This window comes from Empidonax traillii, unplaced genomic scaffold (assembly GCF_003031625.1).
Source record: "Empidonax traillii isolate 1590-97213 ecotype Southwest subspecies unplaced genomic scaffold, ASM303162v1 scaffold162:size863265, whole genome shotgun sequence".
Lineage (NCBI taxonomy): Eukaryota > Metazoa > Chordata > Aves > Passeriformes > Tyrannidae > Empidonax > Empidonax traillii.
This window is the reverse complement of record NW_020955355.1, coordinates 214,044-232,166: the sequence shown is the minus strand read 5'-3', so window position 1 is coordinate 232,166 and position 18,123 is coordinate 214,044. Positions and strand designations below refer to the sequence as shown.

Below are 18,123 nucleotides of genomic sequence, written 5' to 3'. Positions count from 1 at the left end.
GGAAAACCAAACTACCCTGTGTTCAAAATGTTTTTGACTTCATTAGAGGTGCTTTTGGGACTTCCATGAGCACTGTGTTCCATCATGCTGCAAACTGCACTGTGCAATGACATGATAAGATTTGATCTTTATTAGATTCAAATGCACAATTACTCACTGGTTTTAAGACTTCTTTTTTTTGTAATCTAAATTAAACTATACCATTGTATGCTATGTCACTACAAATTTGAGGAAACATTCTTCCATATGCTATTCGGATCTCTTACTTCCTGATTTTTGCGTTCTTCACAGAGTTCTTTGACGTTACTGAATTATCTTTTGTTCCATGGTAAATATACTGTTCCTTTAAAGACAAAATTGAAAGAGAGTGTTGGGTTGCTTGCTTGCTTCTCCTTTTACCTAGTTTAGAGCCTGCATTGATTCCCCCTCCCCAGGAGTGCAGAGCCATTTCAGGGCCCTTATTGAAGCAGACCAGGTCCCATCCATCAGTTCCTGGCAGTGAGGCTGTGGACCAGTCGCTAGGCAAGTGTCTTGGTTTCCAGATCTATGAAGTAAGATTAATGATAACCAGAATAGACACATTTCCAAAGCATAGCCGTGAATGTTTTCAAGTGCTCGTAAATTATTTAATGTAAAGTGCAGAAGCAGGATGGAGTTATGTCTCACTGCCTTTTTTTTTTTTTTTTTGAAGTTCATTGAAATGAGAAAATTCACTAATGAAACATGAAACTTGCTCAGTTATCAGAGTGACAGAAATGGCGATTGAGTTTAAGTGCAAAGACTTTGTAATTCTTTCAGTTTTCACATACATATATAAAAAAGGTCACAGAGGAGAGGTATTGTCTGTAATTCATGAAGTATGAGACTTATTGCCTCACATCCTTCTCTTCGTTACCACTTTTCTAATGATTATTTGATAGTCTAATAAAGGCAGTTTTAGAAGGGCTCTGAACTTCAGCACAGTGGGCTTTGACTCATGAATGATCACCAGGAGGACTACCAAAATAAAAGTAGCAGTAAAGAGAGATGGGCATTTTACATCTATTCTAGATAATATGTCAACACTCTAAATTGTTCCATTCCTACAGGCAGAAATGGCAGGGGCGCAGAGGTTGTGTGCTGGCTGTGCAGCGACAGCTGTGTTCTGTGCTCTTCCAGCTTAAAGCAGACAAAATTGTACCATTTGGCAAACTTTCTCCCAGTTTACTTTCTCATTTCCTTATAAGAAACAAGTAAGAATAGTTAAAGGAGAAAAATACTCAGATTATTTCCAAATAATATAGATCCTAATTATACTGGGGAGAAGTTTTCTGTAAATAAGGGAGGAAGTGATACATAAATTGTGAATCGCTGCAGATTAGTATAGATTTGAAAGAAAACTAAACAGACAAACCAGTTTGGTTTTCTCCTTGTTTTACTCAGTTTAGAAGGCAGGAAAGCCAACTGGTGCCCAACTGAAGGTTATCTGTTACCCTTTTTTCCCCTCTTACAGTAAGAATTGAGGTTTTTCACAGTCTTGTGAGAAATTGTGAGGAAAGTTTTATAGGAGAGGACAAGCAGAATTTTGAGATTGACACTGATGAAGAAGGTTACTTGTCATATGAAATTAGGTAGAAAGTGGAACAGAGGGGTGTGGAGACAGAGTGACCCTATATGAAAATAAGGGTAGAAGTTTTTTACTGAAACTGAGGATCTTGCGTACAGAATTCTGTTCCTGTTTTTGTAGGAAGGGCACAGTCAAAGTTAAATAACTTCAGAAGATGTTTTGGATGTTTCACATAGAGAAAATAAATGTGAGCTTTTAATCAGGAAGTATATTGGGAATATATACTGAACTTTCACGCGTATAACCTGCACTTTAGACAATAATGTGTCTTTATAGAACTGCTCATCCTTGCAAATGGTTATTCAGGTGAAGTGTGAGTAAGTTATGAAAATGCAGACTTATGGAGCAAGTGAAGAGCTGGCTATACTTAGGAACTGTTATTCCTATTTGCTTTGTGCCTTTTCCCTCCAGCACGTTGACACAAAAACCATCTAATTGTTACCCACTTGGACTTAGGGAAGGTAAATTCCTTAAAGTGTGCAAGTAGCAAGTTATTGCTGTTTAAGGCCTAAGGTGTTTGGAAAGAATTGCTTAAAAGAGAAAAGAAGATGGCACGTGTAAGAAGAAAGTTACTGAGCTGAAGTGAGAAAGTTAATTGGAAAAGCAGAAACAGGAATAAAAGTGAGGAAGTTTTGGTGTTCATTGTATTTGCTTCAGGAATCAGATTTGGAGGAAGATCCAAGTAGGATTGACAATGAGGGAAATTTACTCCTAAGCTCCCCACCCTCCCTTGGGTATGTGAAAGGGAAGGAAAAATTACACAAAGGTTAATATGATTTCAAAGGAAGAACTTTTAGGATTTTGTCCTGTAGTCCATGTTCAATACAAGTATCTGTGTGTTCCTGGATCAAAGCAAGTTAAATGTTTGCTGTTTGTTTTCAGATAAGTTGAATCATATTTTGAAAATATAGTAACTTAACTATCTTTTTGGGTTTTCACTAGGGTATCTTCAACCAATTTCAGTGCAGCAGTGAGAAGGTGCTGCCTTCTGATGCCCTGCGTACTGCTCTTGCAAAGACATTTCAGGATGAGCAGCGCTTCCAGCTGGGCATCATGGATGATGCTGCTGAATGTTTTGTGAGTATAACTGAAAGATGGTTTGACAGGCACAGAAGTGGCCCCGTGCTACGCAATCTTTCCTTCCCCCTGCTCCCTTTATTCTCTTCCATTCCTTCTTTCCCCATATTGCAACAGACTTTGGATGTGTGACCTAGAGAAGTTCCTAGGAGACCTGTAAGCTAGTGATTTGGAAATGGAAATACCAGTGTTAACCATTTTTACCGTTACTTTTGCTTGCACTCTCAAGTGTGTCTTAGATATGAATTGTAAAAAAAATTACACTTCAAGAATGATCCAGGATTCTAGTTTTAAGGTTCACCTCAAAAGGGTGAAAGGACATTTTGTTTGCCAGTTATTCTGAAATCATATTTTCACAGGAAAACTGTTCAAGCCAAATTGTACCAGGTCAGAAATGTTTTGCCTAACAATTAATCTTGACCTGTTTATTTCAGGCCTATAAACCATCCAGGCAGCCAATAGTGATAGTGAAAAGTGTGCTGCTGGAAGAGATGTCAGTAAACTTAATGGTACCCACAGGTTAATGTTGGCAACAGTGGGAGGAAAGAACGTCTTGGGGCAAGACCCCCTGAGAACTTTAAAACAGATAGAGTTGTGTGAAATCGTGTCTAGCAAATGTTCAGTGCTCTTGTTTCATACAGAGTTTAGTCTGCCTTTTCATTTATTAGTTCTCCCCCTTTTTGATAGAGCATAGATTATGTGCCATATTTCAAAGCCCATGTGAAATGTGGAAGTTGATTTGAGTTACTTTGTGTTGATGAGAAGTTAGTGTGAATCCAGTGATTTTAAAACTGCAGAGCTGCTCTGCCTGTTACGTTTGGTTAAATCCATTAATGCTTGAGAACTGGACAGACAAATCAGCAGCGGAATCTTCAGCAGTGCTAGTAAATAAAATAAACCTGACATAATATTTCAAATCCGAAGTGGAGGCCATTTTTTTTTAGTATCAAAGAAATATAAATTTCTTTGGTTTTGAGACAACTTTCAGAAACTTGCAAGAGCCTTCTGTTTCTGTAAATAACACTTTAACATTATTACATCTAACATTCTCTTGTAATTTATAACATAACTTTTGCCTGCATTTGAAATTATCTAATACTTTTTTTTGCCTTTTCTTCTTTGGCTAGGAAAACCTGTTAATGCGAATTCACTTCCACATTGCAGATGAGACAAAGGAAGATATTTGCACTGCACCACATTGTGTTTCCCACCAGAAGTTTGCGATGACTTTATTTGAACAGGTGAGGTGATAAGTGCTCAATACCAATCACCAGTTCTCAGGTTTCGTATTTACATTCCTAAATCATGCATTGCCCTGGTAAAAAGATATACAAACAGAAGTACTGCTACAGAAATACCTGTTTAGTCTTGTCAATGTATTATATTTTCTTTCTTTTTAGTGTGTTTGTACCAGCTGTGGTGCCACCTCTGACCCATTACCTTTCATCCAGATGGTTCATTATATTTCCACAACCTCACTCTGGTGAGTTGAGTTTTTCACAAGGAACTTGTATTTTTTTTTCCCCTTTTTATCCATACTGGTATTGCAGTTTGACCTTTATGATCACAAGATCAGACATGCAGAACATGATTTGTTCAAAGTTCGTGGAGATTTGATAACTGTGGTAAGGAATATGAGGATGTAATGAAGCAGAAGACAGCAATTTAGGCATGGATCAGTGTGTCTGCTTGTTTAGGATCCTGAATCTTGATAATAGTCTTTCCCCTGTAGTGGGAAGGACTCATGTATGTTCTGAAGGACCTTAGTATGTGAGCAGGTTATATAAGAAAACAGATAAAAAATTAAAAAATTAAAAAATTACGTTGAAAAGGACCTTTGGACATCTACTCCATCCTCCTGTTCGAAGCAGGGCTGACTTCAAAGCTAAATCAGGCTGGTTGGGGGTTTGTGCAGCTGAATTTTGAAAGTGTTTAAAGGACAAAAGTTCCATTATTTCTCTGGGCTGCTTGTTCCAGTTCTTAGGAACTCAATGTGGAACTTTTTTGCCTTTTATCCAGTGAGAATTTCCTTTTCTGCATCTTCTGCCTCTTGTCCTTTCTCTGTTTGCCTCTGTGAAGAGTCTTGTTTATGTTCAGCTTGTTGACAGCTTTCTGTAGTGTTGCTCCTCAGCCACTCAGTGCCCAGGCAGTACTGCTCCACTGAGTGTGCTCTGTCCGAGGTGCAAGACTTTGTGTTCTTCTTGAGTGAATTTCATGAGCTTCTCATCACCTCTTTTCTCAAACCTGTCAAGATCCCTCTGGATGGCAGCACTCCCCATCTGGATAGTGACTTCTCCATCCAGTTCAGTGTCGTGTAGATTGATGTGGGTGTATTTCAATTCATCATCCAGGTTGTTAATGAAAATGTTAAATAGCTTCAGTATTAATCCCTGAGGAACACAACTTCTAGCTGTTTGGTGTTTGTTTTGATCCTGTGAGCCTGAAGGTCCAGTTAGGTTTCTCTGCATTGTATTCTACCTATGCAGTCCACACCTCCGAGTTTGGCCTCAGGAACGCTGTAGATGACTTGGAAACCTTGCTAGAGACCAAATGATATTAACTGTTCTCACCTCCTCAACATAACCCATCACATGATAGAAGATAATCAAGTAGGTCAGACGGGGTTTGCCCTTGGTGAATCCATGCAGGCTGCTCTGACTCACCTTCTTGTCCTACATATGCTTGAAGTTGATTTCCAGGGGGATTGATTTGGTCTGTCATTGCTTCAGGTGCTGGAGCGAGACTGACCAGCCTGTAGTTCTTCAGATCTTTCTTGGGCAGATATGTACTCTTGTTTTTTCTAGTTATTGGGGAACTGCCCTGGTCACCGTGACCTTTCATGAAAGGAGGTGGTGCACAGAGCAGTAGCTCTGGCTCTACAGCAGGTTGTTTGAAATAATGCTGGAGGAGAGAAGTTTTCTTTTAATAGGGAGCTACTCAGTTAAAAGTTGCTTAAATATGATCGAGGCAGGAGAGTCTGTTATTTGGGGTTTTTTCTTGAAATTTTTATTGGTATTAGAACTTAGTTTCTTGTCTGGCATGTGAGACCCGTAGTTACAGAGCCTGAAAAAATTGTCGTGAAAACTGCTAGTTGCTCTTCTAATGCAGATCTATTAAAAGCTACCACTTTATCAGTGTACCAGGAATACTGTAAAGCATTCCCACTTGTGACTGCTGCCTGCTGTTCTACTGAGCTGTAGTTTTCCACTGAGTTCCAGAAGACACTCTATATCAGAATATTATTTACTAGAAAAATGGGAAAATAATTATGTAAATGGTATTCAGGATTTTATATGAAAAAAATCTATATGAAATATCACAATAAAAATTGTCATGCATTATTTTAAAAGCACCCATACATGGTAACACGTTTATTTACCACTGAAACCACTTAAAGCTCAAACATGCTTTGAGCACTAATATTGTGTACATATTACCATCTTTCTTTCAACTTGGACAGTAAAATAAATGTGATACTTCGCTATTTTTTGTTTGCAGTTTTATGATTAAGGATGTGCTTTACTGTGTTATTTTTCTAGGATTGTGGTTATTGAAGGGAAACATTTTGAAACAAATATTTCATTTTGAAATCAAGTATTTATCAAAATGCTAAAGTTTGCTTTTAAGAAATAAATTTTAAGCTAAACAGTGATCTGTTTCTGTTTGGAATTTTACTTGTTTTCTTTATGCAGTATTATAATGGAAAATGTAAGTCACTCTTAATGATGGGGTTTTTTTCTGTACTACAGTGTTAAATATAAAAAGTGTATTTTATGCTTCTTAACTTTTAACAAAATTTAAGTGAAACATATACTGGCTTAATGTGGGTTTGTGTTTTATTTTATTGTTAAACTTCTGTTTTCCATGTTTTCTCTGTACTGAAGCAATCAAGCTATTTGTATGCTGGAGAGGCGAGAGAAACCAACTCCAGATATGTTTGGAGAGCTGCTGCAGAACGCCAGCACTATGGGAGACCTGCGGAACTGTCCAGTGAGTATCCTTGCTTTGCTTTGGGTGTGAATTCAGTATCTCACAGTCATTCAGTGAGGGAAGGGAAAAATTAATGATGATGGGTGCCTCTTTAACTAGACACAAGTATTAAGAACAGGAATAGATGAAGTGTTTGGATGGAAACTAAAAGTGAATGTTTCTCAGAGTTAGAAACCACAGGGCGAATAATTGGGAAATGCTTACATCGCTCCCAGGGAATGGCTATGAAATTCATTCCTGTTCAAGCCTGTGTTGCTGCTGGAAGTACCTAGACATGAGAGTTGGTGAGGCCTCCAAGACTAGCATTACATGAAGCTGCAATCATGTTGTTTTCATCCTATGGTGAAAGTTCTTGGATCTTACCTAAAGAAATGGGAATTACAATGAATTTGGAGGCCACGTCTTGTACAGGAGATTTCTGTATGTTGGCAGTGGTTTTGGTTAGCTGGGCTTTTTAGAACAGTGTTCCCACAGTTTGTCCATTTTCTCTAGGGATTATTTCTATTGAGGGCAGTGTACTTCATCTGTAAATAATAGCATGAGAAAAGCACTTATTTCTTTCAGAATATTTTCAGCAGTACCATGCTAGGGCACAGATAGCAGAACTTTTGTACCAGTCACTGTAATCGTGTGTAGAAGATGTTGGAGTTTTTTTGCCTAGATGAACTTCCACTCACCTTTACTACCCTTCAGTTGGAATAAATTGAACTGTTGACCAAACTCCCCTACCTGCAGCATGCAGCCAAAATGTTGGTCGAAGGGAAAGGGAAAAGGACTTTCACTTCCCACTGCCAGAGATTATCCTGACAGTGAAGGGCTTACAGGCTATACAGTATATCTGCAAGATCTAATCTAGAGGCAGGAAACCTGACAAGAAGTCTGAGGGAGTATTGGTTTGTTTTTCTGAGTGAGGTTTGGTATCCACAGTGTGGGAGTTACTGACTAGAAGGGATAGGCTGTAGTTGTCCTGAGTGCTGACTGATGGTTAACTACGTGAAAACCATTACTGCGTGTGTCCAGTGAATAGTCACAGGCTGCTATGCTTAAAAATGTTCATTCTGCTGTGCAGTAAAAGTCTGGGCAAATTCAACTGAATCAAATCTGTGTGCCAGTTAAGAAAAATAAAAAATTTTCATATAAAATGCTTATTTTTTATATGTATCATAAGAGCTGGATTTCCAAAGCAAGAGTTTGATATCTTGTTCTGCCTTTTAATTTGAATATGTTCAGATCCAGGAGTTTAGATAAGCATGCAAAAAGAGTTATCAACAAACTTTTTTACATATTGATGAATAGGTAGGGCAGGAAACAGCTGCATAATTGCTGTTTTCATGTAATACTACTGTTAGCAGTGAAGCAATACAGGCTATAACAGGAATGGCTTGTGTGCCTGTTCCCTGGGGGCAGTGTTAAGTATTTCCATTTATACCATCCCCCCTCCCAATTTATAACTGAAGCTGTCACTTTTAGTCTCAATTGAAACATTTTTTTCTTTTTTTTTCCTTTTTTTTTTTTGAATATTGACAAATAGTGGCTCACTGATTCAAGTAAAAGAAATTAGGATATTGTATTGTCATTTAAAAGATTAGTATTAGTCCAACTATTTAATCACCAGAGCATGGGAAATTTAACAGAAATACATTCTTTGTCAGGGCAAACTGTGAAATAATCAATTGAATAAAATTGCTTACCGATATTTGCTGCTGCTTTCTTTTTATTCTCAAGAAATTTTCCTATTGAACCGTAGCTAAGGGTGGCCTCAAAGCCATGCAGGGGAAGCTTTTTATCAGGATGCCATGTTCCTCCTGTCATGCTGAAAGTGCCTCTGTTAGCTAGCTGAAGCAAAGAAGACAATTGGAGAGTAAAATAGATTTGTTGTGAGGTAATTCACTTTGAATGACCCTTGCATAAAATCTGTTAATAAGATCACTTTAATATTGAAACATCTTATCTACATTTAAATATCACAGTCCTCTACATTTTCTTTCTGTGTTGTTTTTTTTTTTTTTTTTTTTTTTAAATTTTTTTTTTTTTTTTTTTTTTTTTTTTTTTTTTTTAAAATTTTTCATTTTTGTCTCCCATTGATGATTGGGACTGAAATTCTGGTTAATTTTCTAGATTGCTGTGGGGAGGAGATGCTTTGTGATCTCTTCCTTGGTTATAATGTCAGAAATTATTATATCCAATTGTGAAATTGGTCTCTGTAGACAAGAGAGACTATTCTTGCCATGAAAATGTTTGGTTTTTTTTTTTCCTGGAATCTTACAGAGGTACCTTTGTGACCTGCCTCTGGGGAAAAGTGCAAATGGACTTTGTCATAGCTTTCATCGTATCCCCCCTCCAGTGTCATCCCTTCCCCCCCCAAAAGAAGATAATGCCCTAGTTAGGAGTGAGGGGAGACTGACCAGTCAATAAACACTGGTAGTTATTGAAAAAGTAAAAAATAGGAAGAGAAAAGGAAATAAGAAAAGCAGAACTCCTATGGGTTAGTAAAGCACCTCTTGATTTTCCAGCTACTCTTCTCGTATTTATATTAGTACTGACCTAATTACCTCATCTAATAATGGAATGCTTGAGGTACCCTGTAGAACCACTCAATTTTAACAGCAAAGCAGCACCGTAAAGGTTTTTCTGACCCTGTCATATAAAGCACAGGTCTCTTCAAAATGCAATTTTCAATCTGAGATTTTGGTCAAAAGAAAGTGAGCTTTTCCTCCTATTCCCAAGAGTGTTATTAGAGTTTTTCATGTATGCTTACTTATCTTATTTTAAATAAACTCGGTTTTGTGCTGTATGTTTTAATCGTTATCAGTAGTATGAGGAGCAGTCAGCAGTGTTCACTTTAAAGCTTGTGAATACCAGAGAGCCTTGATAGCAGCACCTCATCTGTGACATGAGTAGCTCATACCTGGACACTGAGCATATTAAATCTGCTGTTTCACCACCACCTCTTTAGGAGCTGTACATCTAAAACTCTTACCTCTTAGTGCCTTGCTCTAACACTGTAATAAGATCAGGATTATGTTCAATGTTGTGTTTTATTTATATCCTCAGAGTAACTGTGGGGAAAAGATACGTATTCGTCGTGTGCTGATGAACTCTCCACAGATCATCACCATCGGTTTGGTTTGGGACTCAGACCACTCTGATCTGGCTGAGGATGTGATTCACAGTCTGGGAACTTGCCTTAAACTGGGAGATGTGAGTTTTCTGTATTTTGTCACTACCTGCAAAGATAGTCTTTCTCGTGGTAGTCTGCAGTAGAAAATTGAGAAAAATACAACGTCTTCACCTTTACTTTTTCAGTGTCCATAAATAGAGGGCAGAACCAAGCATCTGACCTGTCTCTGAATGCCTTAGAAAACCTGTGAACTGTATATTCTTGAATTTCTGAAGTGCCTGAAAATGTAAAAATACTTTCAAGTGAAAGGAAATTTTGGATCAAAGTTGTGCTGTTTCTATGAAAATGCATATGTGGGCTTTCATTTTGAAGAACAGAAGTTTATTTCTAGTTCTTTTGAAGACAAAATGTAGTTGGTAGTGTCCGGGGTTTTTTTTAACTTCGTCTCCTATTTTCATTGAAATGCATGGTCATAACACTTAGAAGTTATTTGTAACTGAACAGTCTCTGAGAGATGGTGGCTGGCACTGTGTGATTGAATGACAGACTGAATTAAGTAGGATCTAGAGGTTTGTCCCCTGGAGGATTCACTTTTCTGCATTTGCTGGTGCCTTAGAGTTGAATTACTGGTATACCAAATTGTAGCTGTATCTTATTGTAGCGTTGAGATAGCACATAATATGTATATACACACACACATATATTAAAAAAAATGCATTGACCAGTGCACGGTATACCAAAATCAGTGTGAACTAGTGTGGTTCTTGCATAATGAAGCAGTAAGGCACAAAAAAAAAATGAGACCTGTGCATTTTTAAATTAATAAAATTCAATTAAATAGAAAAGTTTTTTTTTCTGTCTGCTGAATTCTTTTGACCTACTGATGTCTTCAGTTCATCTTTTATGTGGTGGTGTCATAAATTGGTCCCTGCCTAAGTCAGAATAAATGCCAGCTGTTTACCATCCAAACTGCTTTGTTTCTACAAAGAGGAATGATGTTCTAAACAGGATTTGATATAATCAGCAAGCATGACACAGAGAATACAAATTTTTGAAATAGAATCACACTTCAAATCCTGAAAAAGGTATTATATCATTGTAAATGTCTTCAAGTACAGCCACAGACTCCAAGTCTTACTCAGTTCATGAGCATCTGCTGAGTTGGTCAGAGTCTGTTTCTGGTCTGTCTCTTTGTGTTTGCTTGAACATTGCTTGATTACTTATTTATTGCCTTGTTTTCTCTGTCTTCTGAAGTAAAAACTGACACCTCTATAGCACTCTGAGGTGTTTTAACATAAAGCAGTATGTAAAATTTGGGCATTTTATTAATTTCTCCTTTCATTTTTCTTACCTCCATTCTTGAAGCTTTTTTTCAGAGTAACTGATGACAGAGCAAAACACTCAGAGCTATATTTGGTGGGAATGATCTGTTACTATGGAAAACACTATTCAACCTTCTTCTTCCAAACTAAAATCCGCAAGTGGATGTACTTTGATGATGCTCATGTCAAAGAGGTGAGGAAAAAATGTTTAGGGAATTAATAAATAATCTATTAGGAATTTAACTACTTGCATGTAGATCCATACTGTTTTCTACACATTTTGAGAAATTTTTCACTGGTTTTCCACTCAGGATCCATAAATTTGTTCCTCCTTTTTTTCTCAGCAAGATGAAGTATTTTCAAAACAAGCATACCAGAAACCTCAGAAACCCTGTTCTTAGTTCTGTTCTGTTGTCTGCCAGTCTCGGTTTTATGCTGTTGTTTGAAAACCTACAGTTTGCTTATGCACACAGCTAACATACATTTCTTTCCCCTGCTGACAAGCAGTACAGCTATTTAGTGCCTGCTTTTGGACTCTTTGCTGGAGTATCTATGTGCCAGTCTTCCCTCGTGCTTGCTGCCAACAACAAATGTTCTGCTTCTGCTGTTAGTGCTTTTTTTTAACCTTTTCACCAAGCATGAGGTCTTTGACATTAAAGATACCAGTACTGGGATGTTGGCACGCTGTTACTGTAGCCCATTAGTTTGTTTGGCACTATTTCACACTGCTCTCCTTTTTCCCTTCTAGTCATGGAATCACAAAGATGAGAGAGGAAAATTTTCTTCTGTAGTCATGCCAAGCACAGTCTCATAGGGAAAAAGCTCTAATGCATTTATTCAGTCATACTTCTCTGTAGGAAAACTTTGCCAAGGATAGGTAGTGCACTGCTTTTGTAGAATACACATATATGGAGCAAATTTGTTTATAGAGATGTTCAGTGTATCAGGTGAAACTTGTATTAGTGTATCAGGAAGATGTTTGAGATTAGTATAACTACACGAATTACTGCCTGGCCTGTCAGTGCTTGCAGAAGTTCTGTAACGGCAGGAATATTCACACAGTGAAGTATTTAGCCTTGACTTAAATTTACTGTTCTGCTGTCTTTTATTGTTCATTTTGTTTGTTAACAAATTCTTTTTGGCTGATAGAAGTGTGAACGTCTCAGAGGATGAAAAAGGTTTTTTATGGGAAAAAAATGAGAGGATTATTTTTGTAGCTGTATTTTTAGCAGGAATTGTCATTTGTTTAAACATAAGATGATGAATACCTTGATTTTATTTACGTTTGTTCAAAAGCTTTCTTAGTAAGTCAGTGTCAATGTTGGCTATAGAAAGAGTTAAAGAATGTCAGTGGAAAATCAAACTGAAGGAATTATGAGGGGGAAAAGAACTTATTATAGAAAATAACGACAAAAAACCTTTCTTGTTTTTTTTTGTTTGTTTGTTTTTTGTTGTTGTTAATTCAGATTGGTCCAAAATGGAAAGATGTTGTGACAAAGTGCATTAAGGGTCACTATCAGCCTTTGCTGCTGCTCTATGCAGATCCAAGAGGAACTCCCGTGTCAACACAAGACTTGCCCCCTCAGGTGGATTTACAGCAATATAGCAGGACTTGCTATGACAGTGAAGACTCGGGTAAGCAGTCTGGGCTGTGTCCCTTGTACCTTTACGCTGCAATGCTGTGTGGGAAAAGTTTCTCTTCTTTTGAGTGTTACTGTTAGCAGGGGTCCCTATTGCTTGTCAAAGCTGATCAGGAATTCTGACGAGGATTTCCAGCGTTTCATCTTTGAACCTATCTTGGTCCAAGACTCCGTTGATTGTTTGGTTAGTAATCTTTTCCAAAGAAGTGTGGAGAAAGAAACTGGAGGGGGGAAGGGGGGGGGGAAGAGAAGGACCTGGTGTGGATGTAGGGAGGAACAGTAACTGGTGACTTCAGTGATTGAGTTCATAAGTTTATCTGCAGCTTTAACAGGACAGGAATGAGACTAGAGATGCAAGAACACAAAAAATTAAAGGAAACTGCAGAATTAAACTCTGGAGGGAAGTTAGGGAAAAGAAATACTGAGGAAATGTTATAAGTGAGTCCTTTTCTAGGATGGTGAAGGGATGTTGGAAGGGGAAGAAGTACCATTTTTTAAAAATTAGATAGAATCGCTGCAGCTAATCTTCAGCCTTTGGTTTGTTTTTTATTGAGATAAAGCAATTCAAAAGTGAATGGATTTGGGGAAACTGAAAGGGAAGGGAATGGCAGACGCTTATGCCAATAGGTCACATTTACTGCTACATTTCTCCTGGTCTGTTTTGTGTCAAAAAAGATCTGCAGCTATAGATATGTAGCTTCAGAGGTTAGAACTTGTTCTGCTCAAGATTCCAGTAGTAGTCTCAACAAGTTGTTAGTTTACTGAAGTTCTAGATAATTTCGGACATTTAGTCCCACTGTTAGGGATTGAGGCCTCATTTAAAGATGAATAAATAAATTCTGAGAAAGATGTTCAGCTGCAGTACGACAGGATGAAAATAAAACCTGGGTCTGTGTTATATTGTAATGAATTTGCAAGATTGTAAACATCCAAAAATTGAAACAGAGAATATCCTTAATTAGAGATGGGTTTATAAGTTGCCAAAAGCAGCAAAATCACAACCTTTCTTCCAGGAATTTAGGCCGCTTATACAACTGTAATTCCAGTAATGTTTTATGGTTTTCCTGGCTAATTGCTGGCTTTATGCTTCCTGGTTAGTGAATCTGTAAAGAACATCTGCTGTGTTCTTATTTATGCGTTGACCATCTACTAGTAATGAAATTAATCTCAAACACCTCTTAAGATAATACAAATGGAAGCACCAGTAAGATGACCTTCACTTCTCACTTGATAAGATGCCTTGCAATTTACAAACCTGACTTCCTGTTCAAAAAAAAAAAAAAAAAAAAGAAGTCTGGAAGAACCTTTAGTGTTTTCTGTCAGTTGTTAGCACTTCTGCGAGCTTCAGGTCAATATACATTGTAATACATTGTAAATTTACTTTGCTGACCTTCAGGAAATACATAGATAACTCTTCTGCTTGTTGTCTCTGCAGTATCTAATATTGTGTTTTAAAATTACTTCAGGAAGCCGAATACAAAAAAATGTATCTATGAAAAGGTGTTTCAGATAAAATTCGAGGCTCTAGTGAGTAACCTGCTCTTTAATTTCAAAAACATTTGGTGTGTCCTCAAGGCTTACTTCTGCAGTCTGTGGTGTTCAGCATTGATATCAAGTACTTGAGAGAATTTGTGAGATACTGTACGTTGAAGTACCAGACGGGTTCTTACCCTCTATGTTTTCCTGTCAAATTGAAGTGAATTATTTTCTGGGCTTGTTGATAGCCAGACTTTTCTATGTTGTTATACCTTTTTCAGAATGACCTTTTTGTCTCTTAAGTGTAATTACAGCTGCCTTTGAATTCTTCAGTGTTATCAGATGTCCACAGCCCATAATTCGTAAACTAAGAGATTGCTTCTTTTTAAGTTGTTGATCACTAGATTGTACCTGAACTTGTGTTAATGGCATCTGATAAATATATCTAATCACATCAAGATCTGATACTGCGAATTACGGAGAAAAGATTGTCGAAGATGCTGTTATGAAATGTTGTGAAGCTGAGTGCAAACAGCTCCCCTTAATGTTTTTTATTTCCTGTTGAATAAGGACTTCAGTATACAAATAGTTTTATAGTTCTCAGTTCTACAGCACTGATTTCTGTTGCCTACATTCACCCCTCTTTCTATTACTGTCACGTATTCTGTATTTCTTTAGAACAACATTTTTAATCAGTAAGAAGGTGGGGGAAAGTTTCTGACTTCTAAAACATCATTAAGTAGGACATCTGCTACAGGACTTGTTCTCACCGAAAATGTGAAGTGCCCTCAGGCTAATGTTTACATTTAAACATAAGAATAACTTCTTTCTGTAATTTTTTTCTTCTTTAATTTCTCCACTGAGAAATAAGTATGAAAATAATATCTGGTATATTAAAGAGTATGTACATCACATATGTAAAATGACCAGCAGTTTTCAAACTGTTCGAACATTTTACTTTTATGTACTGAAAGTGGTGGTAGAAGGTTGTCTTTTCCTCCTCTTTAAGTGGCTTCAGGAATTACTATACTAAAGTTAAATCATGATGCTTCATTCTTTGCAGTAGGATCAATGCTGGCTTTTTGAGAAGGAACAGGTTACTTTGCTTTTGATAATACTCTTTCAGTATAAAGTTTTTACTAGATAAGCTTTTGATTCATAATAGGTGAAATGTTAATTATTATAACTTGTGGTGTTCTTGTTACCTTATTAACTCTTTGTAGTTGACTAATTTTTTTACTTCCCCTGAAGCAGTTTATTTCATATTGTAATGGCACTTTACAGTGTTGAAACTGAACAAACAGCAATTTCAGTATGGTACTAATACATACTTTCAGTCCAATGGATGTAGTTTAATTTTGCATATTAAAAGGAATTGATAAATTTGGAGTTATCAAAGGGAAAGAAATGAGGGTTTCAGAAGGTCTGACACTCTCTCCCGACTTCAGAAAGAGAGGACCTTTCCCATAAGCTCTGGTGTCCTTCAGTCTGAGTTTGTATGCTCAGAATTGTGTTTTTCTATTAACTTCTTGTGTAGTTGCCTCTGTTTTCTCTTTTTAGCCTTTTTTGACTTCTGTAAGAGCTGAAAAATACTGAAATTTGACATTGCTTCCTTCCCCAGGGAGAGAACCTTCCATCTCGAGTGATACCAGGACAGATTCCTCTACAGACAGCTATCCTTATAAGCAGGCACACCATGAATCTGTGGTCAGTCACTTCTCCTCTGACTCCCAGGGGACAGTCATCTACAATGTGGAGAATGATGCAGCTTCACAAAGCAGCAGGGACACAGGTAGCAGATGCCATTACATCTCTGTGATCACTGTCATTAGATGAATTCAGTGGATTCCAGAGGGAAAAAAGAAATATATATACAGCCTGTAACAGAATGGTGAACAGTGTTAGTCTTCTAAGTGGTTTTGATATTTGTAGCGAACTCTTAGCATTCACCAAAAAAAGCACGATTTAAAGGTCTTGTTGGCTTTGTAGACTTGTATCTAGCCAGACAGGCCTTTACAGGTGTGTTTTTCTGTTATCCACAACACAATCTGTTCTCTTTGTTACATAATTCTGTGAGTTGGAGTCTGTACAGTGCCATTGTAGGGTTTGGTAAGGGTATTGTAGGGTATTGTTGTGTGTGCTACTTATCTGTGGGCAGTTACTTCATTTCAGGAGTTGCAACTATCTGGGAAAGGCTCTTTCATTACCAGAATCTCTCATACTTGGGCACTAAGGACTTTGTGTGTAAGTGGGTGTTGGTAGTATTTACTGCATTAGGCAGGAGTATAAGACAATTTCCTGCCTGTGCCATGGAAGCAAAGTTGGAATAAGCAATGAGAAGACAATCTGTGTATATGTTCCTTTGGGCAGCTGAACAGTCTGCCTGAACACTCTTTAGTTGAAAACAGGTTAACTGGAAGTCTGAAGGCTTAGATCTCCTCTATTATTCATGGCCAGTGACCCTAGTCAGCCTGTTTCTGCATACAGTAGCTTCTAACACCACTTCTGAAAACGTAGTGCATAAGTTAAGGTCAGACTTCTAGCGTGAGAAACAGAATCTGTTAAATCTGTTTGAAAAGCTATTTTGCTGTGCCTTAAATAGATTTTCTAAGACATGAGTTGAATCAGCAACCGTCAGTTACACTGGAGTGTCAAAGCTGTCATTCTGCTTTGTCCTTTTAGTTGCAAAATTGTTGCTCTCATGCATGCATAATTGGTTCATTTGAAACAATCTATAGTACGTCAAAATCTGAAAAAAATACTTCAAATTTGTTTTGTTTAGCAGTCTTTGATTCTTCATCAGAGGTCTGAGTAGTTGTAATACACGGATTAAGACAGACCAACAGTCCTTCTAATGTTTTAGCAAATACTTAATGCTGTAGATACCAATCATAGTCTTATGTGGAGTGTGAGAAAGGAGAGAAAGTTGGAGCAGCATTTGAGTGATGAGGAAGCAAAGTATATGTTTATCTTCAGAGAACAAAGAAGACAAAATTGAAAATGTTTGTGGCATATTGCTTAAATAGTCTACAAAAATGGCACGGAGTCTATTGGATTAGGTTCCTCCCTACAAAACTAGCCATGTAGAAGTCAGCAGAAAGGGAGAGTTAAGGGGGATGATCGCAAACATGTAAGCATGAAGTTCAGCATGTAACCTTTTGTTCTGTCATTTTTAGTGACTTTGTCCTTTTCTTTTTCTTTCTTCTCCTGTTGATTCTATCCTGTGTTATTCCCTTCAGCTTAGCCTGTCTCTCCACCTAAATTCAGTTGTCCTTATCTTCCCTGATTCAGCCTTAGCTATAGTCAGCCTGTCCCCTTAGCTAGCCACTTGTCTGGGCATTTCCCCTCTTCTTTTACCTACCCAAAACCTTTCCAAAAAAGTCAGTCTGCCAACTCATACAACTGCTCAGTCATCAAATGCTGATCCGTGGGGCTATAAAGAAGCCATCCACATTTGACCTGTCAACTGAATCGCTCTGGGCAAGAGCAGGATTCTTCATTTAATGGCCATTTACCCACTACTCCAGCCCAGAAAATTATGGACCCTATCCCACATCATCTTCCGGGGAAGGACCACCATTGGGTCGTATGACCTCAGGCTCCTGGGTACTTCAGAATGGGGGCAGAAGAGTGGCTGCATTAGCCCTCTTTGCTCCTACCAACCTGTGCTGCTGAGAAAAATGTGCGTATTCTGGCTGCCCTATTCATGCAACTGAGATTTCGGGGAGGGAGTAGAAGGTGCTCTTTCTTAACCCATTTGATTTAATTTTCTTCTTTAACATAGACACACACAACTCCTACAAAAACAGACTTTTCCTTTAAATACACTGTTTGCTTATAAAACCATCCCAACTCTGCAGGGTGAGGAATTTGAGTGATACATTCAACAAG

General features: G+C 37.7%; 1 protein-coding gene across 8 annotated transcripts in view; it reads left to right on the top strand.

Annotated features, from left to right (window-relative positions):
* The window catches only part of USP54 (ubiquitin specific peptidase 54), a 97,233-nt gene that overhangs the window by 57,201 nt on the left and 21,909 nt on the right, over positions 1-18,123 (top strand). For all 8 annotated transcript variants that reach the window (XM_027885131.1, XM_027885125.1, XM_027885128.1 and 5 more), the window contains 8 exons: positions 2,549-2,683; positions 3,811-3,924; positions 4,084-4,166; positions 6,568-6,673; positions 9,728-9,874; positions 11,160-11,309; positions 12,583-12,751; positions 15,854-16,024. In XM_027885131.1, the coding sequence (XP_027740932.1) occupies positions 2,549-2,683; positions 3,811-3,924; positions 4,084-4,166; positions 6,568-6,673; positions 9,728-9,874; positions 11,160-11,309; positions 12,583-12,751; positions 15,854-16,024 (1,075 nt within the window). The remainder of the gene's footprint in view (positions 1-2,548; positions 2,684-3,810; positions 3,925-4,083; positions 4,167-6,567; positions 6,674-9,727; positions 9,875-11,159; positions 11,310-12,582; positions 12,752-15,853; positions 16,025-18,123) is intronic.